This window comes from Garra rufa, chromosome 17 (assembly GCF_049309525.1).
Source record: "Garra rufa chromosome 17, GarRuf1.0, whole genome shotgun sequence".
NCBI lineage: Eukaryota > Metazoa > Chordata > Actinopteri > Cypriniformes > Cyprinidae > Garra > Garra rufa.
Genome location: NC_133377.1, coordinates 28,387,909 through 28,415,779, shown reverse-complemented (window position 1 = coordinate 28,415,779; position 27,871 = coordinate 28,387,909). Strand labels below are relative to the sequence as shown.

At 34.0% G+C, this 27,871-nt stretch overlaps 1 protein-coding gene across 1 annotated transcript; it reads left to right on the top strand.

Moving 5' to 3' along the window:
- The first annotated feature begins 2,411 nt into the window (after nucleotides 1–2,411).
- On the top strand, nucleotides 2,412–26,435 carry LOC141289849 (prolyl endopeptidase-like). Its single transcript, XM_073822040.1, has 15 exons — nucleotides 2,412–2,584; nucleotides 2,933–3,007; nucleotides 5,960–6,093; nucleotides 6,243–6,373; nucleotides 10,604–10,813; nucleotides 10,937–11,058; nucleotides 11,255–11,360; nucleotides 12,730–12,921; nucleotides 13,923–14,120; nucleotides 14,281–14,384; nucleotides 14,841–14,977; nucleotides 15,095–15,189; nucleotides 18,657–18,788; nucleotides 21,057–21,213; nucleotides 25,891–26,435. Exons 1-15 carry the CDS (start codon nucleotides 2,543–2,545, stop codon nucleotides 26,183–26,185), a joined length of 2,130 nt encoding a protein of 709 aa, XP_073678141.1. The 5' UTR covers nucleotides 2,412–2,542; the 3' UTR covers nucleotides 26,186–26,435.
- Nucleotides 26,436–27,871: the final 1,436 nt, after the last annotated feature.

Genomic DNA, 27,871 nt, shown 5'->3' with positions numbered 1-27,871 from the left:
ATCCTTTTGTTTTGTTCAGTCGGTAAGACCACTACACAATGGGTAAAGATCACGAATTCATTGCTTTTCCACTGTACTTTAAAGGTGCGATCAGTAATGCTTTGTCTATGCCGCACGCCATTCTGAACATGCACCATTGGCAGTCAGCCACGATTAATTTACTCCACAAACAAAAGTCTCCGATAAAGTTCCTAGTATTGTGATCCAGTGCTGTTGCTGTTGTTGACTTTTAAAAAATGAAGGTTCTTCTATGGCATCATTGAGAAAAAAGAAGAAGAAAAGTGTTAACTAAAACAACTACAAAAAAGTTTTTGTTAATTGAAATTAAGCTGAAATAAAATATTATATAAATAGTAAAAACTTAAAACTTAACTTAAACTTTGCAATTAACAAATAAGTTGAAGTACTAAAATGACTACAACTAAAATAAAAAAAAAAGCTAAAAATAATTAAAAAAAGTAAACTGAAACTGAAAATATAATTTGTCATTAAATGCTGTATATAGTAATAAATATAGCAGCATATGAATAATACTACAATATCACAGTTTTCTGCAGATTTTGAGACAACATTTAATACATTATAATATATAAATGATATGAAATCTACTTAAAATATTTACTCACAACATTTAAAATCTATATTTTTTTGGTCAGATATTTAAGAAGTTTTAAAAACTTAAATGCTCAAATTAAAATGAATCACTATTTAGCACAATGTTTATTGAAAATAAAATAAAATACAGTTTAATTAAATAAGATATTTGACAAATAAATTCCTGAAAGATTTAAAATTCACTCAAATATTTGAAAGCACAAAATGTGCATTACTCATTGCAAATGATCTCTATAAATATTGGAACTGACACAGTATAACTAAAACTAATAAAAATATAAGAATAAAATATAATAATATAAAAATATCAATATTAAATATTAGAAAAAATTAGCTTTGGCAATTAACAAATAAGTTGCAGTATTAAAATTACTACCACTAAAAATAAATCAATAAATAAAGCTAAAAATAATAAAAAAGAGAACACATAATAGAAATACTAAAAAAAGCTTAAACTGAAATTAAAATGAAAACTAAAAATATAAAAATAAATGCTATATATAAGCATACATATTAAAAGAGCATATAAATAATACTACAATATCATAGTTGGCTACCAATTTTGAGACAACAATTAATACATTATAATAAATAAATAATGTGCTTGAATAAAAAAAATACAGAAAATTTGAACATTTACTTAAAATAACAAAAAAAAAAAAACTTAAAATAACATTAAAGATATTTTCCAAATAAATTCCTGCAATATTTGCTATAAATTCACTCAAAAATGTGCATTACTCATTGCAAATGATCTCTGTAGATATTGGAACTGACACAGTTTAACTAAAACTATTAAAATATAATAATGATTATAATTTTAAAATATTAATATTAAATATTAGAGAAAAAAACGTAAACATTGCTCTGGCAATTAACAAATAGGTTGAAGTACTAAAATCAAACTAAAAATAAAAATAAAGCTAAAATAATAATAAAAAAAGAAAAAGCACATGATAAAATTACTAAATGAAACAAACTGAAATTAAAATGAAAACTAAAAATATAAAAATAAATGCTATATATAGTAATAAATATTAAGCATATAAATAATACTAAAAGATCATAGTTGGCTGCCGATTTTGAGACATTTAATACATATATGATGGGAAAACCTAAATGTTTGAATGAAACATTTACAGAATATCAGAACATTTACTGAAAATATTTAAAAAGTTTTAAAAACATAAATGCTCAAATTAAAATGAACCACTATTTAGCACAATGTTTATTTAAAATGTAATAAATAAATAAATAAAATTAAAGATATTTGACAATTCAATTCCTGAAACATTTGCTCAAAATTCACTTAAAAATATTTGAACACACAAAATGTGCATTACCCATTGCAAATTATATTGGAACACAGTTTGGAAAAGCAGGCATAATTTTGGCAGATGCTGATAATCCCAAAATAGTCAAACATCTGCTGCCTCCATGGGGTTTTAAAAGACTTTTATTATTATTTTTTTATTTTTTATTTTTAAATCATCTTATTTTAGGTATTTCTCTTATTTTTTACTTTTAATTTTTTTATTATTATAAATGTCTTGGTGTAAAAAACTTATTTTAATAAGTAATGAGTGCCCCTTTAAGAACACAGAGAAATAATGTTGAAATTCCAACTAAAATACACATTTTAGGACACACACAGCACAACACAAACTGTAGTGAACTGTGCGAGATTCTAACTCCACCCACTTTGAGTTGACCAATCCAGTGTGAACTCATTTCCTGCCTGAAGAGCTGCCTGGTGGTGTAATCAGGAGAGAGAGAGAGAAACAGAGAGAGAGAGAGAAACAGAGAGCCAGCCGTGTTTGATTTCACTTTCACTTTTCAGAGCTGACTCACCCGGGCGTGAAGCACACGGACAAACACACAATTATACACAGAATTACAAAAAAAACCCTATCAAAACACACCCAGCATGGCTTTCAAATACCCTGAACCACGGAGAGATGACAGTAAGGTTAGTGGTACTTTCACTTGGGGTTTTGCACGTAGTCTTTCATTCATTCGCTTACTTTTCCTCTTTCTTTAAGAGGAAAAGCATAAACAAATACTGGACTGACTGGAACACATGAGTGAGCTTTTTGCCATGTGTCATAAGAATGGGTTTAGGGGTGTCTATGTTCTAGATCTAGTGGTCAGAAGTTGCACATGGTAACCGATTGCATTAGTTTCTTTGTGGCGCGGGTTTGCCTCAAGGCCTGGTTTCATATATACGTAACTACCTGGAAACCGAATGTGTCTTGTTTCTATTTTTTCTCAGTGCAGACATGCCTGCTGTTCTTAACTTTGGTGTTTTGTTTCAAAGGTGGATAATTATCACGGAGTAAAGGTCTCAGATCCATACCACTGGCTGGAGGATCCTGACTGTGAGGAGACTAAGGTGACCCACACACGTGACCACCTTTTATATCACGATTAACCTTTTTTTTTTTTTTTTATCATTGTGGGCCTTTCATCATTAACGGGACAGGATAGCGGAGGAGTGACAGGAAATGATGGGAAGAAGAGGGAGGACTGGTTTTCGGGAAATAACCAGAGGTTATTTAAACTTGGGTTACCCTCACAATGTTGGAAAAGCACTTCTTACTAGGCAACTTTAAAAAATGTTTTAAAAAAGCTCATTTATTTCACACAATTTGTTGACACAATTAATGATAGAATAATCGCACTGACATTAAGTCTGAAAATGTCTCATCTGACCGCAAATACTGAATCAGGACAGCACATTTTTCTCACTCTCTCTTTAATGTTACTTAAATTCATTTCCAGAATAAAAAATTCTAATAACTGACTCACTCATATGTCATCCAAGATGTTCATGTCTTATGTCTCATTGTTCATTAAGGTTTCTGAGGAAAATTCCAGTATTTTTTTCCATATGGTAGACTTTAGTGGTGGCAAACGGGTTGAAATCCAAATTACAGTTTCAATGCAGCTTCAAAGGGCTCTACGTGATCCCAGGCGAGGAATGAGGGTCTTATCTAGCAAAAAGGTTGGCCATTTTTTAATGAAAATTTATATACTTTTTAACCACAAATGTTTGTTTTGCACTACCTCGACTTAATGCATTACACGGTCACATCATGCATCATGCATGACGTAGGCCGAAGTACTGACCCGGTGTTTACAAAGCGAACGTGCAAAGAAAGTAAAACACCCTTTACCAAAAAAAAAAGGAAAAACAGTAAAACAATTATGTCGAGCGATATTGAAGTTGATGGAGAAAATTACAGTTTTCACCCTACCCTACCTTTTTGAACTTTTTGATTAAGTAATGCATGAAGACGCATGAGGTAGTGCAAGACAAGCATTTGTGGTTAAAAGTATATAAATTTGAAACAGGATGAAGACTGATATTACATAAAATAAGAAACAAACCCTACTCGGATGGTTATTGTTTCTCATTGGGGACATCTGTAAAAATAAATTTGCCTGGTCAGTCACATGATTGTCAGCTGAAAATAAAATATCTGTTATTGTCTGGGAAATTAAAGAATTCCTATTTAAATGAATAATAGATAAATCATATTATTTAAATATCCTATTTAAAACCAGAATAATTGACATGCCATCGACTTTATTTTTCCCATAAGAGTGGGGGCAGCCATTTTTAAATTTTATGGGTCTGGCTTCCGGTCTCATCCGCATCCAGCTATTTTTAACTGTACAAAACAGCTAGTTTTGCAGCTTGATATTACAAATTGGTGTCTCTTACCATAATATTTGAATTTATTATCTTATTATGAACACATTTTTTTTTCTTAACAGCTCTTGCTCACTGTAGTTGAAACGTGAAGTACCTGTAACATTGTTCCTGGTAACATTTTCCCATCTATCATTGATAAAAATATCCATATTTATAAAAACGTGCACATTTTTGGAAAGTGCAACAGTTAGTGTATGGGGCTTTGGAGTCGTCAAAGAAAATTACAAAATGACTTTTGTACTCATCAGCTACTTTGTCTCTTTTAAGGTGCACCCAATGCCAATACAAAAGTTGTATACAATAAAATAAATATGTTCTAAAAAATACACTGTATGGGTCAAAATTATAATTTTTCCTTTTATGTCAAAAATCATTAGGATATTAATTACAGTTCATGTTTCATGAAGATATTTTGTAGATTTCCTACCGTAAATATATCAAAACTTATTTTTGAAGAGTAATATGCATGGCTAAGAACTTTATTTGGACAACTTTTTCCTCAATATTTAGATTTTTTGCACCCTCAGATTCCAGATTATCAAATTGGTATCTCAGCCAAATATTGTTCTATCCTAACAAACCACACATCAATAAAAAGCTTATTTATTCAGCTTTGAGATGATGTATCAATCTTAATTTTCAAAAAAATTATAGTCAATTTGGACTTCAACCCACTGGCCAGCACTAAAGTCTACCATATGGAAAAAAATACATGAACATCTTGGAGTGAGTAAATGATCAGGATTTTTTTTTTATTCTTTAGGGTGAACTAATCCTTCAAGTAACATTAAATAGTGCCTGAGAAAAATGCGCTGTCCTGATTTAGTATTTGCAGTATTTGCATTAGATGTTTTCAGACTCAATATCAGTGTCATTATTCTATTGACATTCACATACAGTCTTGGATTTTTTTTTTATTCTACATAAAGCAGATGTCCTCCTTATGGGTGCTGCTATGTTGAAATCACATGACTAGCTCATGCAGTTGACTACTACTGTCACAGTCAGTCTCTTCCCAGCATAAACCACCACCAACACACAAAAAATAATTAAAACTGAATTCAAGAATGTCCATTGTGGGTATGTGTATTATAATACAGAGATAATACAACTTTATGCATTCAGGCCAACAGTTGTCAATATAGAGTCCAAAATCATTGCAACATCTATATTGAGACAAATAAGACAGCTTAACATAAGCAGAAAGGTAGATTCCCACAGTGGCCAATCAGATTTTTCTTTGTTCACAACCAAATACAAATGAAATGCAAATCACATACAAATTCTCCACAATCTCAGACCTACATTAATGTCATTATGATTTCCTGATTTCAAAAGAAAGTTTTCCAACTTCAATGTCACACCGACATCATTTCACCTGCTGACTGACAAGACAGTTACAAGCTTTCATGAACTATAACGACTTTCTCTTTCTTATCGGACAAGGTAAACAACCCATACCACCATTTATGCTGTAATTTTAGGCTCACACTGTTTTGTTTCCTGGTCTCCACCCATGGCCCACATCACTGGAACAAAGAAATGTGTAGAAAAATTTACATATAAACAAGTTCTCTGTATGCATGACAATGACCATTTTAACAGTGTCCCTTACCCGCCCTGCAGATGTTTGTTGAAGAGCAGAATAAGTTGACCATGCCATTCCTGGAACAGTGTGCAGTCAAAGAGAAGTTTCACCAGCGCCTCACCGAACTCTACAACTACCCCAAATACAGCTGTCCTTACAAGAGAGGAAAGAGGTAGAGATCAGACCAACAAACAACACCAAACTTTGTCCACATTCTTAATTAAAAAAAAAAAAAAAGCACAACAAAATTGTCACCTTTTTCAAAGCATATACCATTATATACTTAAATAACTGACATTCTTAAATAACATTCTATTGTAGATATTTCTATTTCCATAACAAGGGTCTGCAGAACCAGGATGTGCTCTATGTGCAGGACTCATTAAACAGTCCTGCATCTGTGTTTTTCGACCCAAACACTCTCTCAGAGGATGGAACTGTGGCTCTTAAAAGTGAGTTTGATTAATTGGTTGATTCATAATACATTTACCACACCTGTAATGCACCACTAACGTTCTAGTTTTTCCTTTTAACTCTTTCCCGGCTTCTTCTTTTACGTTTTCCCTACATGTCCTGACAGGTTTCAGTCCTGTTTAAAGGGAACACTGGCTATTAAGACCTCCATGGCTTAATATAGCATAATTGATGTCTGTAGTAGAAAACTCATGAAAGATTTACGTTATTTACAAGATTTTGGACTATGGGGGTCGTCATTATTTTGATGACATGAAATGGTTGCACTGATAAGATGATTTTGGTTGAAATTTTAAGTCGAAGGGCAACAAGAGAAGTAAATCTTCACTGCTTTCCTAGCAATAAGAAGAGGAGAAAAGAATGGAAAGATGCCTGTGGACGATTAAAACTTCCTAAAGACACGTGTCCTTGTTCTCTCTACTTTAGCCCTGATGCCTCTGAGGCTTTTACTAGACTCTAGCTACTGAAAGAGCTTACAAATGGCGGAGAAAGGAAACGCTAGATGCCATCCTGGCAGGATGTAAACATGCTGACACTTGTTATGACGTCGCAGCCACAGAAGGAGTTTCTCAGCGTGAATTTCACTTGATATCCAGGCACGTTTAGACTCCTTGTGGGAAAAAAACAATGGCCTATGCTTATATCCATCACCACCTGTAAGCTCTTCTTGTAGCTGTGGTTATCGTATCAGTATTTTATTTTCTGAGTTGTTTTGTGGTAAAAATAGCAACAGGTACCACCAGTAGTTTTTCGAGTGCAACCATTTGCTGTCATCAAAATAATGACACCTCCCGTAGTCCATAATTTGCATAAAACAAGGAAGTTTTTTTTTTAAATAACGTAAATCTTTCATGAGTTCAACATATGTGTGACCCTGGACCACAAAACCAGTCATAAGGTTAAATTTTACAAAACTGAGATGTATGCATCATATAAAAGCTCAATAAATAAGCTTTCTATTGATATATGGTTTGTTAGCATAGGACAATATTTGGTCGAGATACATCTATTTGAAAATCTGGTATCTGAGGGTGCAAAAAAATCTAATTACTGAGAAAATCACCTTTAAAGTTGTCCAAATTAAGTCCTTAACAATGCATATTACTAATCAAAAATTACATTTTGATATATTTATAGTAGGAATTTTACAAAAAGTCTTCATGAAACATGATCTTTACTTAATTTCCTAATGATTTTTGGCATAAAAGAAAAATCAATCATTTTGACCCATACAATGTATTTTTGGCTATTGCTACAAATATACCCCAGCGACATAAGACTGGTTTTGTGGTCCAGGGTCACATTTCAGTAAGAGATATCATTTACATTAGAGTAAGCCATACAAGTCTTAATTCCTGGGGTTCCCTTTAAAAAGAGACAAGATATTTAAACCACCACAAAATATAGACATAAATTTGGAGAATAATGACAATAAATTAGTGCATGATAACACAATTATACTAATTAAATTAAAGAATGTAGCATACACTGCAGTTTTTTAATAGTTTTAAAGATGTTTCTAATGCTCATCAAGGCTGCATTTATTTGATCAAAAATACAGAAAAAAATATATTGTGAAATATTATTTCAATTTAAAATACCTGTTTTCTATGTAAATATTTTTTTAATGTAATTTATTTGATACACAGCTAAATTTTCAGCATCATTACTGCAGTCTTCAGCGTCACACGATCTTTCAGAAATCATCCTAATATGCTGATTTATTATCAGTGTTGAAAACAGTTGTCTTAATATTTTTTGAAACCTTTTTTTCAGGATTCTTTGATCAATAAAAGGTTAAAAAGAATAGCATTTATTTAAAATAGAAAGCTTTCTAACAATATACACTACTGTTCAAAAGTTTGGGGTCAGTAATTTTTTAAGAGATTATAAGAAATTAATACTTTTATTCACCATGGATGTGTTAAATTAATAAAAAGTGATAGCATATATTTACATTGGTAGAAAATATTAGCATTTTGAATAAATGCTGTTCTTTTTAACTTGTTATTCAAAGAATCCTGAAAAAAAGAATCACAGGTTTTAAAAAATATTTGGCAGCACAACCGTTTCCAACATTGATCATTCTAATAATAAATCAGCTTATTAGAATAATTTCTGAAGAATCATGTGACACTTAAGACTGGACAGACAGCTAATGAAAATTCAGCTTTGCATCACAGGAATAAATTATATTTGAAAGTATATTAATAACATTTTGCAATATTACAGTTTTTCTGTATTTTTGATCAAAGTAATGCAGCCTTGATGAGCACAAGAGACTTTTTTAAAAACATTACAATTCTTACTGATCAAAAACTTTTGATTAGCAGTGTATATTTTAATTTAATTGAATATGTATTTCTATAAATAAAATGCATTAAAAACAGGCTGACTGCATATCTCTTGTAGTTTCTATGTAAGTTTCTCTGCAGATATTTTTAAACCAGAAAATTTGCATAAATGGGAAACCAGACTACTTTCCCTTCTCAGTCTTTTCCTGGAGTGGTTGTTATAATAGTTTATTGAAGTCTTTGTTGAACAGGTTTGGAGATAAGCTGCAGCCCTGAGCGACTGGGTGTCCTTCAGTAAAAATACACAGCTGGAATTTTTGAGTTATGCGTATCTGCACAGCTTAAAGGCAGATTCATAAATGACTGGTGTTTGTGGAAGCAATTTAATTAGCAACTGCACATTCACGTAGGAGACTTCCCCCCCCCCCCCCTTTAATCATCACCTGCAAATCTAATGTGGATAAACTTTAGATAGTTGTCTATGAAGAATACCCACAGCTTTTATTACAGTAAACCCAACAGCACATCTGCCAAGAATCCTTTGCTGTATTTTACAGTTGGATCTTTTCTCATTTTTGCCTTTCATTCCTTTGATCTTGTACTATCTGTTTTTCTTACTCTTCGCACACACTCTACTAAACAGCTTTCTGTTTTGCACAGTAACAGTTTCTTAATTTAGAACAGGGCTCGAAATTAACCTTTTTACTTGGTAGCATTGGTGCTCCCAACTTCAAAAAGTTAGGACCACCAAAAAAATTTTAGGAGCAACTAATTTCGTTTTAGTAATGCGCCGATCTTGATTCTTCATGGTCAATTCTTAATGCAGATGTTTTACAAGCAAATGGGCTGATTCTGAAAGCCTTTTTTATATATATTTATTTTACGCCTTAAGCAAGGGACAAGAATGAATGAAAATATGAGTACATGAACAAGGTTTATTTTCTCTATTATAGTTACAGCCATTTAAAGAGGTTAAAGATAAAGAGTTAAAGCCATTTAGAGGCAACCACTGCATTTTTAAACAATCTACAGTATAAACAACAAAAAATAAACAACACTTCTTTCTTAGTCGTGTAGACAATAAATGCAGGCATGATGTAGGCTACTCTTTCAATATCCAAAGTGCAAATGACCGAATTTTTCTGATACAGAGCTCTAGACACAATACAGCTTATTATAGCCCACATACTAATAACAGCCTAGATATGTTATGTAGCCTAATTTGCACACATTGGGCAGTCGCTCTTTAAACGTGGGGTATTAAAATTGCTTTTGAATGCGCGTGCGAGTTTTACTTTTGGTTTCGTTTTAACGATACCGCGTGCATTCTACAATACAAGAGATTACTTTAACAAAACCATTTGAAAGTGGGAGGACACCAACGGGATTTTGAAAAGTGTCCCGAGTGGAAATTATGCCCCTGCGTGAGTGGAACTCTGCCGCTGAGTTATCATCTGATGTGAATTTATGCGGCGATGTACAGTATATTGAGACGGAGGCGGCAGAATTGTATCTGACAGAATGTACGCTGTAGCGCGAAATATATTTCTTCAAAAGCAGATTGTGGAGACCTTCTAATTGTCCACAATCAAAGGAGAGAACGGTGAACCTGTCACTGCATCAGCTCACAACTGTCTGTGCAGTAGTTAGGCTAGCCAAAGTTTTGTAAAGAAATGAAAGTAAGTCGCACCACAACAATTACTCACACTCGCACAAATGCTCCCAAATATAATTTGAGGTCGCGCAGATTACATTTTGGGAGCATATGCGACCAAAATGGTCACAATTTCGAGCCCTGTTAGAAACACCATTTAGAGCTTCAGTTGCGCTATTAAAGTTGACAATTGTGCTTAAATTAGCAAATTTGTATTTCATCATTGCTTGTTGATCATTTTCATGTTTGTTGATGTGCAGTGGGTCGCCTGTCAGAAGAATGTGAGTATTTTGCGTATGGCCTGAGCAGCGCAGGCTCTGATTGGGTGACTGTACACTTCCTGAAGGCTGATGACCTCACCAAACTGCCGGATGTTCTGGAGAGGGTGAAGTTCAGCTGCTTGGCCTGGACCCATGACGCCAAAGGCATCTTCTACAACTGCTACCCTCGACAGGACGGCAAAGCTGATGGTATGTGCATTTGATGGTAAACTACAATACTTTTTAGCTATACAGGTACTGTGTATTTGGTCTGCTTTCAGTGTGTTATAGGCAACCCACCTCTCTACACATTTTGTGTTATGTCCATTTTAGGCACTGAGACCACAACAAACCTAAACCAGAAGCTTTACTACCATGTTATTGGCACAAGCCAATCAGAAGACATCCTGGTGGCAGAATTTCCTGACAACCCAAAATGGCACAGTCGCCTTACTGTAAGAGAACACCACATTTGTACATAACCCACTTTTTGGGAAGATAAAATGGTGCAATTTGCTTTATGATTCACCAAATGTGTTGAAATATTTATAAAGAATTTGACAAAGTTACCTACCCTAAAACAAATTGTTCTCCTTTTTGTGTGGTTCAGTTTTTCCTTACGCAATCCTTTTTTTCTTCTCGTCTCACCAGGTCTCTGATGATGGCAGGTATGCAGTGCTTTCTATCACTGAGGGATGTGAGCCAGTGAACCGCCTGTGGTATTGCGACCTGCAGCAGCTGTCCAATGGCATCACAGGTCAGTCTGCATGAGGAAATGTTTAGGGAAAAAAACACTTAATTAAAAGACATTTTAATGAAAGGATGACTGAAACTAAAAGGACCACTGAATTATATTATATATAAATGTATGCAAGATCTGTAATGTTAGTGTTTTTGAAAGTAGTCTCTTTCCTGCGCAATATGCTTGCACAGTAATATTAAAAATAGTAGTACATTTCTAAAATATTATTTCAATTAAAAAAAAATGTTTAATATATTTTAAAATGTAATTTATTCCTGTCATTTTCAGCAGTCATTACTCCAGTCTTCTGTCACATGATCCTACAGAAATCATTCTAAAATGCTGATTTGGTACTTAAGAAACATTTCTTATTATCAATGTTGGGGGTAATGCATTACAAGTAACGCGAGTTACATAATTAGATTACGTTTTCTGAGTAACTGGTAAAGTAGCACATTTACAAGATTTACAAGAAAATATCAAAGTCACATTTTCAAATAAGTTACTTTGTTTTCCCATTTATTGACTGACAAGTCTCCTGTCTTCATGTTGAGAGAAATCAGGAGTAAGACAGAGGCGCTGTGTAAACATGATGTTACAGTAGTTCTAGACTAAATGTTAACATGCATGAATTCATCTTACTCGCAAAAGACCATTCAGTATTCCTCAAAATGTATAAAAACCAAGAAATGCAAACTCAGAATATGACGCAAACCTGTAATAATTAAATGTAAAATAACAAAAATATCCTTTATGTGTTTAATCCAATTTTATTAACCAATGTCTTTGCTGCTGACCTTCGATGTTCCAATTCAACCATACTAATGAGCAAAAATTACTTTAGATTACATAATATTGTGCTTCATTTTTTTTTTATTGCTGAGGAGCGTTGAACTTTCTTTTTTTGCGTTCTACTGTACAGACATGAATTTACTTTTCCTTCAGCCTGAGGCTTTTGGTGTGAAAGAGCTTTTACCTTTGCCAAAAATAGAACTTTTTATATTAAAACAAACAAGCAAGCCCAGTCCAGATTTAAAAATTATTGAAAAAGTAATGTAACGCCTTACTTTCCATAAAAAGTAAGTCTTAATTAGTCATGTAATTAGTTACTTTTTAGGGAGTAACGCAATATTGTAATGCATTACTTTAAAAAGTAACTTTCCCCAACACTGTTTATTATTATTATTAATAATCATAAATCATGCTGCACAATATTGTTGTGTAGGCCACTACAAAAAAATTGGGGATTTTATGGTGAATAGAAAGTTCATTTATTTGAAATAGAAATGCTTTTGGAACAATGTAAAAGTTTTTACTGTCAACTTTGATCAATGTAATGCATAGTTTGCTCAATAAAAATATTAATTGAATAATGTTATTCAAGGTTTGCTGCCATGGGTGAAGCTGGTTGACACATTTGAAGCGCAGTACACATACATCACCAACGAGGGCACCGTCTTCACTTTACGCACCAACCGAGATGCTCCTCGTTACCGCCTGATCACCATAGACCTGCAGAAACCAGAGCAGACACACTGGAAAACCCTCATCCCCCAACACGAGAAAGACGTACTTGGTAAGAGAACATTAAACACAACAAAAGAGAAGTTTCTGTGTGATTTTCCATCAAAATAAAAACTCAAAACTTAAAAAAAATAAAACATAAAAGTCAGTATTGTAATTGTACTGTTGTTATAAATAATAATAATAATAATAATAATAATAATAATAATAATATATAATAACAATAACAATTACAATTCTTCTTCCTCTTATTAAATACTTTACTGATTTGTTTGTTTTATAATTTGATTTAATATTACTACTAAAAATGTATTATATTTATTTATATTTAATATGTATTATAATATTAATTCATTAATAATAATAAAAATTGCAAATAGATGTGTTTCCCCAGTTTGTACTGCCTGTTTTATTTATTTATTTTTTAATGAAAAAAATTAATTCACATACTAATAAATAGATATTTATGGCTGGTACATTTTCTCAAGTCACTGGCCATTGGCAGGTATTGCAAAATGTTAGTTTAATGGCCTGGACACGTACCTTAAAGTCTTAATCCCAAAACAACAACGATAATAGCTTAAATAAAACATATCACTGTTATTGCTCTGGAAAAAAATACTGTTCATTAATCAGTAATTATAATTAATAAATAGTATAAAAATCCAAAACGCATAAAACTATCTTATGTATAGCTTAAACAAACACACCAAACTACTGCCAGGAAAAACACACATTTGTGTAATTGGACCTTTATCTCATTCTTACAGAGACAACTAGCCTCGGTTACCCCTACAGTTTTCCTTGTAGAATGTTTCAGTTTAAACGTTTTGGAAACAGAGTTAGCTCATAATTTCTTAGTATTCAGCAGCAGTCAACATCTGTGGGTGAAACTGTCACAAGCCTCCACACACACACACACACACACACACACACACACACACACACACACATACACACATACACACTTCCTCTTCACCCACACTATCATTAACTCATTTCCAATAAAAACAAAGAGAACTGCAGCCTGAGGTGTTTATATCTTGTCTGCAGGCTTTGTCGAATGTGTGAACCAGCGCTATCTGCTGGTGAATTATGTGCATGATGTGAAGGACATCTTACAGCTGTATGAGCTGCAGTCAGGAAAGCTGATCAGAGATCTCCCACTAGATGTGGGCACCGTAGTCGGCCTCAGCTGCAAGAAAAAGCACCCTGACTTCTTCTACAAGTTCACCTCTTTCACTACACCAGGTAAACACACTTAAAAAAATCTAAACATTTATGGCAAAATACACTACATAGTCTAAAGTATGAGGACAACCCAGTATGTGCATTTACTGCAGTAAAAAGAGGATTACAGAAATTTCCAGAGCAAGAAAAGTGTTATTATATTTCATATCTAATCGCTCAGGCATAATCTACCACTGTGACCTGAGCCAACCCAACCCAGAGCCCACGGTCTTCCGTCAGGTGGAAGTAAAAGGCATCAACCCGAGTGACTACCAGACAACTCAGGTCAGGCTGCAATCTGTCCTGAATTAACACATGAATCACAGGCCACAGAAAGCCTCAATATCACAAATATATAATATGTACACTACTCCATTTCTCCAGTCTTCAGTGTCACATGATCCTTCAAAAAACAATCCTGAAAAAGTGTTTCATGATTGCCACAAAAATATTAAGCAGTTTTCAACATTGATAATTATATGAACCTTAATAAAAATCCCAAGCGAATCAGCATATTAGAATGATTATTGAAGGGTCATGTGACACTAAAGACTGGAGTAAATATAATTACATTTTAAATGTATATTCATATAGAAAACAGTTCTTTTAAATTGTAGTAATTTTAATGTTTTCACTGAAATTTGAGTCAAATATATGCAGTCATGGTGAGACACTTCTTTAAAATTTTTTTTAAAAGTTAGTAATTATTCCAAACTTTTGTATATAATTTCTATATTACAGGTGTTTTACCCCAGTAAAGATGGCACAAAGATCCCAATGTTCCTGGTGCATGCACGTGGCATTGAAAAAGATAGCTCTCATCCAGTCTTTCTTTATGGTTATGGAGGCTTTGAGAACTCAATTCAGCCTTATTACAAGTTAGTACAAAGCTCTCTGTTTGTGTGTGACTATGCAAATGGAATGGGATGGAAAAGTGAGTATATGAAAGATTAATATCCTAAAATAACCAATTATATCTCTGTCTGTATGTGCAGTACTGCATACCTGCTCTTTATAAGACACCTGGGTGGGATCCTGGCTGTGGCTAACATTAGAGGAGGAGGAGAGTATGGCCAAACTTGGCACAAAGGTATCCTCACTGCATTCACGCTTAGATGTCCTTCTGAAAGAAATATAAAGGAATTAATTAATAGAATTGAGTTCAGTACAGCTCTATTTAGTCAGTTGCCTTTTTTTTTTTTTTTTTTTACATTATTCCAACTTGATAACTGGCAAAGATCGACTGGTCTGAAACTCACAGGCGGTCGCTGCCTACTTTGCATGAAAGTGAACTTAATACCAGTGAAGTATCTGTTTGAGTCACTAGTCTGAAAAACACTGCCCACTGGATTATGTGTTTAAAAAGCAGAGTTCCTGTATAGGGCTGAACTAGAAACTGACAGTTCGAAACCAAAATGTGCAAACTATTAAACGGGTATCTAATTTAGGTTCATGACCCCTCTATATTCATCCCTTCTGTTTTTAACATTAAACTAACACTACTAAATATTTTAACAAACTGAAAATCATGATGTGCATCCAAAAAGTGAATACAGTGTTCTGCAGTGTTCATCTAATAATAATACTAATAATAGATAAAGTTTTGTAATTCTTGTATAATTAGTGTACTTGCAGTCTTCCTGTTTCAAATTTTTGTGCATTGTGAATGAATTATTATTATTGAAAAAACCTTTTACACCAGGACACCCACAACTCTTTCCCCGCCAATGTTTTTGAAAAAAAGTTGCCAGCCACAGCATTTCATGGTCTCCAGAATATTTTGTTGTATGAATAACAGTGAAAACATGGAAACCTGGAAAATTTTGTGTTTGACGGGGAAGCGTTGTCTCATAAATAATGGAAAATTACATATTTGGCAAATTAATTGCAACTGCAAAAGGATTTAAATGATGTAAACCTTTCTGAAAAAAAGTGGCCAGTTATATAATCTAATATTTTAAATATTTAAGTTTAAACACCCAGTTGTTTTCTTATGACCATGGATACAGAAACGGCTCATCATATATACCTTTTAAAATCATGTGATAAATGTGCTAATAAATGTTGTTATATAACATGACTTGTTTAGTCCAATAAATTATCTTACTGTACACATTTTTTTTTACGTCGGAGTTTTATGTAGTTTAACAACATTTAAATACTGTAATGCAAACCTTTTCCTATTTTGTAAGACAAAGTAAGTACTGTATGCTGCTGCAACATTTGAAATATTATTTTAATAACTATGTTGTTCACATATTCCCACATAACTTATTTACTCCTTACATGGGTCAAGTCTGGTATTTTTTTTTGTTGGAAAAATCGTATTTTGACAACGTAAGTATTATACCGTGTCTACATTATTATACCGTGGATGCAAGAGGCTTGTAATTACTAATACATTAAAATAATATGGTAAGACACAACATTTGCATTATCAAACAGCAAAACAAGCTGTTTTGTACAACTAAAAATACCTGAATGCGGATGAGACCGGAAGCAAGACCCATAAAATTTACAAATGGCTGCAACCGCTCTTAAGGGAAAAAAAGAGGTGGATAGAACCCGTTATAATCAGTGATTCTGTTTACAGTGGATGCGACATGACAAATCTCCAATAGTAAACTGATGTGCTGTTCTATTTATGAGTACTGACACAAAGTTTAAATGATTTGAAACTGACATTTTGTCACATTCGGTGTAGACACGGTGTTAGAGCTTTTGGTCACTTTATAGGTTCAGTTCTCTCTGACACATGACTTTTGCCTAAATAATCTCCTAATTACTGCTTATTAATAGTTAGTGTGGTAGTTTTTAAGTTTCAGTATTGGGTAGACTTAAAGGGATAGTAATAAAAATTCTGTCATTAATTACCCACCCTCATGTCGTTCCAAACAAACACCTTCGTTCATCTTCAGGACACAAAATAAGATATTTTTGATGAAATTCAAGAGTTTTCTGACTCTACATAGACAGCTGACACGTTTAAGGCCCAGAAAGGTACCAAGAACATCAACAAAATATTCTGTTACATCAGTGGTTCAAACGTAATTTTATGAAGCTTCGAAAAAGCCTTTTGTGCGCAAAAAAACCCTAAAATAATGACTTTATTTAACAATTCTTGTCCCCCATGTCACCCTCTGCCTCTGTTATTAAGAGAACTTTTTTTTTTACTTTACCAAGAGTACTTTCCTTTGCACATAGACAAAGCATGTGCATAGTGCTGCTGACGGAGAACTCGCATGTGCTGCACCTTGTTTGCTTGCAAAGGAAAGAATTAGAGGAGAAGAATTGTTGAATTAAGTCGTTGTTTTAGTTTTTTTGCGCACAAAAAGTATTCTCATTGCTTCATAAAATTACGCTCTGAGAGTCAGAAAGCTCACGGATTTCATCAAAAATATCTTAATCTGTGTTCCAAAAATGAATGAAGGTCTTACGGGTTTGGAACAACATGAGGGTGAGAAATGAATTACACTATTTAAATTTTTGGGTGAACTGTCCTTTTAAAAGTTCACTTCCAGAACAAAAATGTACAGATAATGTACTCACTACCTTGTCATCCAAGATGTTCATGTCTTTCTTTCTTCAGTTTTAAAGAAATTATGTTTTTTGAGGAAAACATTTCAGGATTTTCCTCCATATAGTGGACTTTTTTGGTGAACTTCCAAAATGCAGTTAAATGCAGCTTCAAATGATTCCAAATGCCGCTGTAAATGACCACAGCTAAGAAAGAAGGGTCTTATCTAGCAAAATGGTTAATAAAAAAAAAAAAAAAAAGTACAATTTATATGCTTTTTAACCTCAAATGCTAATCTTGTCTCTCTCCACGATGTGCATGAGTAGTCTGGGCATTTGTTTAAAACAGTTAGGTAAAACTCCCATTTCCCATTTTTCTCCCTCAACTTCAAAAATAATTTCAAAATCATCCTATATCGCTGCAGAAGTACCGACCCTGTGTTTGCAAAGTGAACATGCAAAGAAGATAAAACACCCATTACAGAGGTAGAACAGTGATGTAGGAAGAAAACGAGATGGGAGTTTTTCAACATACCCTAACTGTCTTGAACCTGAAAAAACAGAGTTCAGGCAGAAAGCAGTTTAAAAACTATATCAATTGTATTTTTTTAAAATAACATTTTGCTCGATAAGACCCTTCTTTCTTGGCTGGGATCGTTTAGAGCCCTTTAAAGCTGCATTTAAACAGCATTTTGGAAGTTTAAACTCGGGGCACCATAGAAGTCCATTATATGAAGAGAAATCCTGAAATGTTTTCATCAAAAAACATAATTTCTTTACGACTGAAGAAAGACATGGGTGAGTGGGTAAGTATATTATCTGTAAAATTTTGTTCTGGAAATGAACTTCTCCTTTAAGGATGTAGAATATGGGCATGCAGAATATGTGCTTTGTAGTACTAATAAACAGCCAATATGGAAGCAATATGCATGCTAAGTATGCAAGTAACTAGTTAATAGTTTGAACTGCTCCCTATACTGAAGTGTTACCAAGTTTCCCCTACCATGTGCGGCTTTAAACTGTACAATTTTTTTATTTCAGCTGGAACTCTTGGAAACAAGCAGAACTGTTTTGATGACTTCCAGTGTGCTGCCGAGTACCTGATCCAGGAGGGATACACCAGAGCCAGCCGGATCGCCATTAACGGAGCTTCCAACGGCGGTCTGCTCGTGGGTGAGTTATTTGGAAGAGTGTGGCGTCAGCGGTCTGAGGAAAGCAGATAGACAGGATCATCTCTAGCTAATGAAGACCACAACCAGTAAGACTCGACAGTCTTAGCACACATACGCCTTTGCACATGGTTAAATTAGAGCGGTGCTGTAATGGAAACTTATGGACATGCAGCTGTGCGGCTCTAATGATGTGTGCAATCTGTGCCGTTACTCACAGCTAGCTCATCTGTTGAGTAAACATGACATTGGCATTCACACTCTGAGCTTTCTCACTTAAGTCGCACTGCACACACCAGCATCTGCGAGAGGCGAAGAAGCACTCGCTCCTCAGTGAACGACTTTGTCACTCTCATTAAACAGCACGTTTAGTAGGAGATGCAGTCGTTAGATGGGCGGCACTCACCAGCTGCCAGTGCAAATACAGTTTCAATCTCTGTCTTATTCATAGGAGAGACAGGATTGAGTCAGTGCAGTTGTGTATATGTGTATATGCAGGATTGTGCAGAATTCATGTGCGGTTAATCGTAGGAGGCACATGGAATCTATTTAAACGTTTTACAGATTTTTCGCAGAATTGAACACGTCATTCAAAAGGTTCTACACGTTCCCAGCCTGTTGCGTGTTCATTTAACAAATATTTCAGCAAATGTGATTTTCCTTTGAGCTATAAATAAATAAATAATGAGTCTTAAAATGCAATGTTGTTGGTTTGAAGTGCCTCTGTGTGTCCATTTATTTATTATCAAATGTTTTTGGACAGTAAGAAATCTCATCTGCTTACCAAGCCTGCAATTTTTTGACCCAAAAAACCGCAAAAGCAGCAATATTGTAAAATGTTTTTTTTTTTTGAAAAATAAAATAAATGCTATTTGAATACATTTCAAAATGTAATTTACTCCTGTGATCAAAGCTGAATTTTTAGCATCATTACTTCAGTCTTCAGTGTCACATGATCCTTCAGAAATCATTTTAATATGCTGATTTTCTGTTCATTTATTATTATTATTATTATTATTATTACATTTATTATTATTATTATTATTATTATTATCAATATTTATTACAGTTGAGTACTTTTTTCATAATTCTTTGAAGAATAGAAAGATCCAAAGATCAGCATTTATTTGAAATAAAATGCTTTTGTAACATTATACACTATACCATTCAAAAGTTTTGAGACAGTATTTTTGGGGAAAAAATATAGCGATATAAAAGTGATTATCAAAAATGTATAATGCTACAAAAGATTAATAAATAAATAAATATTATATATAATATATAATTTAAGCAGCTAATCAGAATACTAGAAGGATCAAGTGACTGGAGTAATGATGCTAAAAATTCAGCTTTGAAATGACCGAAATAAATTACATTTTAAAATATATTCAAATAGAAAACAGTTATTTAAAATAGTAAAAATATTTCATAATATTAATGCTTACTCTGTATTTTGGATCAAATAAATGCCGGCTTGGTGAGCAGAAGAGACTTATTTAAAAAACATTACAAATCTTGCAGTTGAGTGTATGTGTATATTAATTCAACAATGATAATATTACAAATTATCAATAAAATTAATACAATAATGAATATTAAAAAAGGAATCTGATCCTTTTTCTTTTATTTTTCACCTCAAGTATGCTGCATGATTTTTTTTTATAATTAGATTATTAATAAAAAGAAAAATAAGATGCCAGAAATGAGTAAATTATTTGATTTGTTTGGTTACACAGCAGAAAAAATATGTAGGGAAAAAAACACCTTGCCATTCAGGGCATTTACAACCATCATGGTTGCATTCAGCTCAACTTTACACATCTGACCATGTTTTTCATTCCGCAAAAATGTAACAGATTTTCCCCTAAAATCTTGAGCCAAAAAATCTGCAGATCCATCTGCACCTGGTCGTGGGTTACTAGTGTGTGTGGGTGTGAGGTAACAATCAAAACAAGATAAATGTGTGTAGGTGGTGCACCGGTTTGAAAACGGTGGCGGTGAATAAATTACTAAGCATTTGAAAAAAGCTTCTTTATGCTCTATGTGTTAGCTAGGTTAGTATGTCTGTGTTGATCCCTATGTTTAGTCACACTGTAGTTACGTGGCCTTTAAAAATGTGAGGTGTGTCAAATCGGCCTGTCTGAGTAATCCAAAGCCCACTCATTTAAGTACAGGTGTGTGAGTCAGTGCGTCTGGTAAATGTGGACCGTGTTTGGCCACTGTATACAATGGGAGAAGAGTAATCTGATTTTTTCTTTTTTTTCTTTTTCAGGGGCATGTGTAAACCAGCGTCCCGAGCTCTTCGGCTGTGCGGTAGCTGAGGTTGGGGTCATGGACATGCTCAAGTTTCACAAATTCACCATTGGTCACGCCTGGACCACTGACTACGGCTGTGCCGACGATCCTGAACAGTTTAAATGGCTCATCAAGTAGGGATTGCTATCTTCTGAAAGACCTAAACTACTGGTCAAAAGTTTGGAATAATTAAGATTTTTTTTATTGTTTGTGGAATGCTCACCAAGGCTGCATTTATTTGATCAAAAATACAGTGGAACTGTAAAATTATGAAAGATTGAATTTAAATTAAAAAGATTGTATTTTCAGCAGCCATTACTATAGTCTTCAGTGTCACATGATCCTTCAGAAATTATTCTAATATGCTGTTATTAGTGCTTAATGTTTTTTTAATTATCATCAGTGTTAAAAACAGTACGTTTCTGCTGCTGAACAATTTTGTCCAGGTTTCTTTGAATCTTCAAATCAGTTTAATGCGTCCCCTTTACGCATTTTATTTACCATAATACATAATGAGTCCATAATTTTTTGCTAAAATCCTACCATGGTTTCCACTAAATATTAAGCTTAAAAAACTGTTCTCAACATTGATAATAAGAAATGGTGTTTTAACACCAAATTTGCATATTACAATGATTTCTGAAGGGTTATGTGACACTGAAGACTGGAGTAGGGCCCTATGAAATCAATTTTATTTTTTTCCAAATTCTGTTTTTCTGGATTCAGTTTTTTTTTTTCTGTTTAGATTTTTATAGACTCAGTTTTACTGGTTAAATTAAAAAGATATTAAACAAAAATCATTTCTATAAAATTGAAATCATAAAAACCTACTAAATTTAACAGCAATTTATTAAAATTTCAACTTTTTTTTCCCCTTTAATTTCTTCTTGTTTTGATAGTAAGTTTATTATTATTATTATTATTATTAGTTAAACCAAACTTTTATTTTGGTGGGTTGCTGTGAAAACCTTTATGTTTCTGTTTGTATATGATATAATGATAATTTTTCTCAAAAGAAATGTTTATGAAGTAACTCTTAGAGCATTTCTAGAGATTTTGTACTCATAACATGCAGGATTCCTATTTAAATATTTCAATTTAAAGTATTTTTGTGGCTTAATATTCACAAACACTAGTCCATATCATCTTGTTTTGATTTAAGTGTACTAACCTACTTTTGACTTTTGGAACTCATCCAAAATTTGGCAAACTCTGTGACACAGTGTTATACAGTAAATTCCATTTTTATGACTGGATTCAACGATTCAGTCTACGTTTTCCGCATTGCAGAAATCATAGGGCCTTACTGGAGTAATGACTGCTGAAAATTCACCTTTGCCATCACAGAAACAAAATGCATTTTAAAATATGTTCAAATATAATACATTTTATTATAAAATAAATAGTTTCAGTCCTGGATTCTGATTGGTTGAGCCGTGTTCTAAGCTGTTCTAAATTACTCTGTGTGTTGCTCGGCCACCACTTTGTTGCAACAACAACTGTGTTTAAAGGAGTAGTTCACTTTCAGAACAAAAATTTACAGCTAATGTACTCACCCCCTTGTCATCCCAAGATGTTCATGTCTTTCTTTCTTCAGTCTCGCCATATAATGGACTTCTATGGTGCCCCTGAGTTTGAACTTCCAAAATGCAGTTTAAATGCAGCTTCAAAGGGCTCTAAATGATCCCAGCCGAGGAAGAAGGGTCTTATCTAGCAAACGATTGGTTATTTTCTAAAAACATTTACGACTTATATAGTTTTTAATCTCAAACGCTTGTCTTGCCGAGACTAGTCTCAGCCTCAGACATCACGCCCACGGAACGTTGGCTAAACGTCTGATGCATATGGTACACTTAACTGGAAACACTTCAGGAATGTCGAAGTTGTCAACTGTGCTGCATCCCAATTCGCATACTATCCGTCCTAAATAGTATTCGAAAATAGAATTAGTGTGTCCCAAATCGTAGTATGATTAAAAAAGTATTCCAAAGTTTTCCGGATGGTCTACTACTTAACTTCAGAATTCGAAGTGTGGATCAATGCGCACGTGTCACTACTGGATCCGTACCTTTACACGATTTGCACCGCGCATGTGCAGAAACGCAGGTTTTGCTTTACAAATTTAATAATAAATATAATAAAAGCTTTAAAACGTGTTAATGACTGTGTTATCGATTTTTACATTTGCTTTATTTATTTATTTATTTTTCTATATATAAAGTCTTTGGAATCGCCAGGCAAATAATTATTTCAATTATTACAGGTCGGGTAGTGTCACAAACAAATTACATTGTTAGTTTTATAACAACATCAGTGTTTCCCCTACCATTATCTTAGGGGGGCGCCGCGCCACCCCAACGGCACCCCCCGCCCCCCTTGAACGTCAAGTTCATTTTATTTTGGATATAGCGCCAGATCACAGTTTAAGTCATTTAAGGTTATCTTTCCTATAGAACATGTCTATACATTGTTCTTTTATTAAACAAACTAAATAGCCTTATGTTATGTATCTTATTTACACAAAAGCATTTCATTTCTGTCTCGCGGTCGCGCGTTTACAATGTCTCCTCCCCGAAAACACAGACGGGTTCACGGACTCCATTCATAAAAACGGAATTTACTATAGCGCGGAATGCCACGGAATTCGTCGATTTTTGGATTAATAAACCAAAAGTTGTTCTGTCACTTTATTCAAATCGCGATATGGACTAGTGTCTGTGAAAACTGAGATGCAAAAAGACCATTTTAATATGAATCCTGCATGTTTCGTTTGCCTCTGTATGTATGAATGGCGAAGACGTGTTTTTTTTTTCTATACGCATACTGAAGCACACGTAATTTTTGGCATTTGCATCTCACATGAACAGATAAACTCAATCTCCAAAGCTGTCACTTTTACCGTTTCATTTGAGAAAACTAGCATCATACCATACTGTACACAGAAACTTCACGGCAACTTGTCCAAATAAAAGTACGGTTTAACATGTAACAGAACTATATCAGTATTGTATTACTTTTGTACAGTATAATGTAGGTGTTTATATATTCCTATTTAAATAATTTACATAAAACAATAAATATACGATGAAAAATAAATATTACAACAAGAATAACCACTTAATTGTAGAAAAAAAATACTACAATATTATTTAAACGTTTTAAACTGAATATAATTTTTCTTCCATGTATTGATTTTAACAGTAAACCTCTGTTTGTTTGCCAAAAATTAAAAGGGTTTATTTTTCATTTAATTAAAAATAAATAAATGTTTATGCTTTCATTTGATTATCAGAAAAATTAAAACACACAAGAATTTCTAAAAAAAAAAAAAAAGCAAAAGATTGCAGAACCCTATTGTTCAAAATGTTAAAATACAGAGATTTGGACTTATTTTTTCACTGAAATAAATGTTTTCGTTATTACACAAAGTAGGCTAAAGTACTAGAAAAAAGTAACTACCCCCCCCCCCCCCGAGTAGTGACACGCACTCTGACGGCTAATATTGCCCACAACACATTGCGCGGTGAACGAGGATTCCGTTATAACCATAGATATATATATAGAATGTATATAGTCATTCTATATATCTCTATGGTTAGAACTACACACGCATAAAAAGTGATAAAAAGAAACTACAAACATGGCGGATATGCGCGACCAACGGACAGGTAGAGAAAGGGGTTTAAGTGATAAATAATCAATGTGTAACCTAATAGAAAATATGTATTTAATGTTATCCATGGTATATTTAATGTGCAGCAACATTCTGAACTTTTATAATGATAGGTTTGGTCATTTACTTTTAAATGCATCATTATGCAAACACAAGAGCAGAGTTCTCGGCACGAAAGACTCGCAAAAGAAAGTTCCTCTTCACTTCTCTTTAATATCGTAGGAAATCAAATTAAACGAAATGTAGATTATGTTAACTGACAGGGCAGTTTAAACAGTGACAGGATTCAGGTAACTAAGCAACAGAGCGTCCTTAAAGACAAAGTAGTATGTCCCAAAGCTTGCCTACTATTCTGCTACATACTCAAAAGTATGTACTTTTTCCTCACAAAAAGAGTACATACTTTTAGGGCACAGTATAAGTATGCGAATTGGGACGCAGCACTGATTAGTTGAATTTGACCGGATTTCCGGGAGACGCGAGTGTCGCGTTTATTTTCGGTCCGCCAGGAAACAAAGAGCAGACTGATTTACTCGGCGTTTTGCTAAAATGTGCTTATGCAGACGCCATTGTTGCTATACACATTTGCGACGTTCGCGAACAAATTACTGACTTACTGCTTGTTCTCCCTCTTCTTATTTATCTTTCAATGCTGGTTATTTCAATGACCACTTGTTGCATGCCAGTCTGTTGTTGTGGGAGCATTTCCACGCCCCGAAACGTGACGTTGAACGAAACGAACTGTGATTGGTTGTTTGACATGTCGGTCAAACGGCCTTATGGGCGGGCCTTGGCCAATTAAAGCTGCCATGAATTCCAGACCTTCAGCCGTCAGTCTGAAGGTCTGGCTACGCGAGACTATGCCGAGACAAGCGTTTAAAAACTATATAAGTATATAAATTGTGCAAAATGTGTAGCCACAGCTTAAAGATAAATTATATTAATATTTCACAATATAACCATTTTTAGTGTTTTGATCAAATAAAAAGCAGGTGAGACTTCAAAAGCTTTTTTGAAAATCTAAATTATTCCAAACTTTTGACCACTTCTTGGTTATACATTAATGGTCAAAAATTTTGAATAATTTTTTGTAAATCTATGTCCAAAAAAAGAATAAATTTGACCTTTTCTTCCACAGGTACTCTCCTCTCCATAACCTTCCTCAGACCCCTCGAGACGGGACCCCATTCCCCGCTATGTTGCTGCTGACGGCCGATCACGATGACCGCGTGGTTCCCCTCCACACTCTGAAATACGTGGCCACTCTCCAGCATGGCATGGGCCACAGTCCTGGGCAAACCCAGCCATTGCTGGTCAGAGTGGACACACGCAGTGGACATGGAGCCGGGAAACCCACCGCTAAAGCCATTCTGGAGGACACACACATCTTCTCCTTTATAGCTGAGACACTGAACCTCAGCTGGAGAGAATGAGAGAGAGAGATGCAGATAAACAGAATTAGCAATTTCAGGAAAATAGCACAAATTATCTAGTAATTTCCAAAGAATTTTGACTGTCTTTATGCAGGGAGACCCTAAGCCAGAAAGTGAATGGAGATATAAAACATGGAAGGTACTAAACTGATTTTTTTGTAGCAACTTGATTTTTACTTTTGTTTCAGCACAGCAATGATCATTAAAGTATGGTTTTTATAATAATAAACAATTCATTTTCTGATCAATACATACATTTTTGATTCATACAGCTGCCCAATGTTTTGTAATAACTCATATATACACTAAGGGGCAGTAAAGGACTGCAGCAACCCCTCCATTGCGCAAATAGGTCAGTGTGGACAACAGGGAACACCGTCCCAGGCAAGAGCTGGCCCTTCTTAAGAAATGTAATCATTGTTTAAACATTTACTACAGTGAAACTGACTGTAGTAACTAGTTTGTGGCAGATACCACGTTTCACATACCAGACCAACCATTTTTATAACCAGTTATGATTATGACTGTCCTTTATTGTATGGTTTAAATGCAAAGACCATAATTAAAACTATACTTACTGTAGTAAAACCTAGGTTAAACTTGCAGTAGCTAGACTACAAATATCACAGCTAAACTATATGGTTACTGTAGTAAACCATGGTTTAATATGTTGATACTATGATTTGATATATGCATATATGATATGATATGCTACGGTTAAATTATGGTTACTGTATTTAAAAAAAAAACAAGGTTAAAATAGATGTTACTATGGTTTAACTCAATATCAAAGACAGTATTTGTACACTTTTAACCTGTGGTTAAACCAGTTTGAACTTGATAGGAAATTACTTTATTTTGCTTTATTCTGACTAAAAATGACCTCGAGATGGATCGATTAAATGTAATTGCATAAATAGCTCAGTAATGTGAAGTTAGTTCTGACCTTTGTAATTACTGCTGATACTATCACAGACAGTTGAAGCAGATGATGAAGAGAGCAACGCTGAGATCAGATTTGCCCTCTCTGGATCCGCTGTTTATAGTGGAAAGCATTGAAAAGTACAGGAGAGAAAATACAATGCAGAAAACACGTTACACTTGTCCACATTTCACATGAACATAATTACAATAGCGATAACCGTGTGTAATTATAGACTGTTCCATAACATAATTACATACTAAGCGCGTGCTATTCATAGCCTACTAGTGCGCAGTGCTTTTGTGACTACACTGGATACTGTAGTGTAGTGTAAAGCGCGACCTACATTTAAGGGTAGTTGGAGAACTGAAAAGAGGAGACATGAAAAGAAATCGAACATCAAAACGAGAGCTACTTGTGTTCAACTGTGGTCACATAAAGTTTAATCTGGGCTTGGCCAAAACCTGCATATTAATCAAATGAAGCATGACGGGCTCTTAACGGAGCGGAGAACTTGAACTGTAGACCCCAGACGTGATGATTCAAACTAGAGTCTCAGGCGAACGCCTATTCAAACCTGAAGAGTCGAGATCCGCCTGAACACTTTGAAGTTGAGTAAGCTGCTCGTTTCTATACGACTGTACATAACAACATTCTGAGTGGTTTGCTTCTTATACAACAGTTCAGTAAACAAGTATTAATATTGAAAAACATATTTTAGAATACAAATATTGCGAGGTACCTTACCCAATGGACGAATGAGG

Coding starts and splice junctions, on each gene's coding strand:
- LOC141289849 (XM_073822040.1), top strand. CDS start 2,543: ATGGCTTTCAAATACCCTGAACCACGGAGAGATGACAGTAAG. Junction 6,374..10,603: donor TGGAACTGTGGCTCTTAAAA/GTGAGTTTGATT, acceptor GTTGATGTGCAG/TGGGTCGCCTGTCAGAAGAA. Junction 14,978..15,094: donor TCAATTCAGCCTTATTACAA/GTTAGTACAAAG, acceptor CTGTATGTGCAG/TACTGCATACCTGCTCTTTA.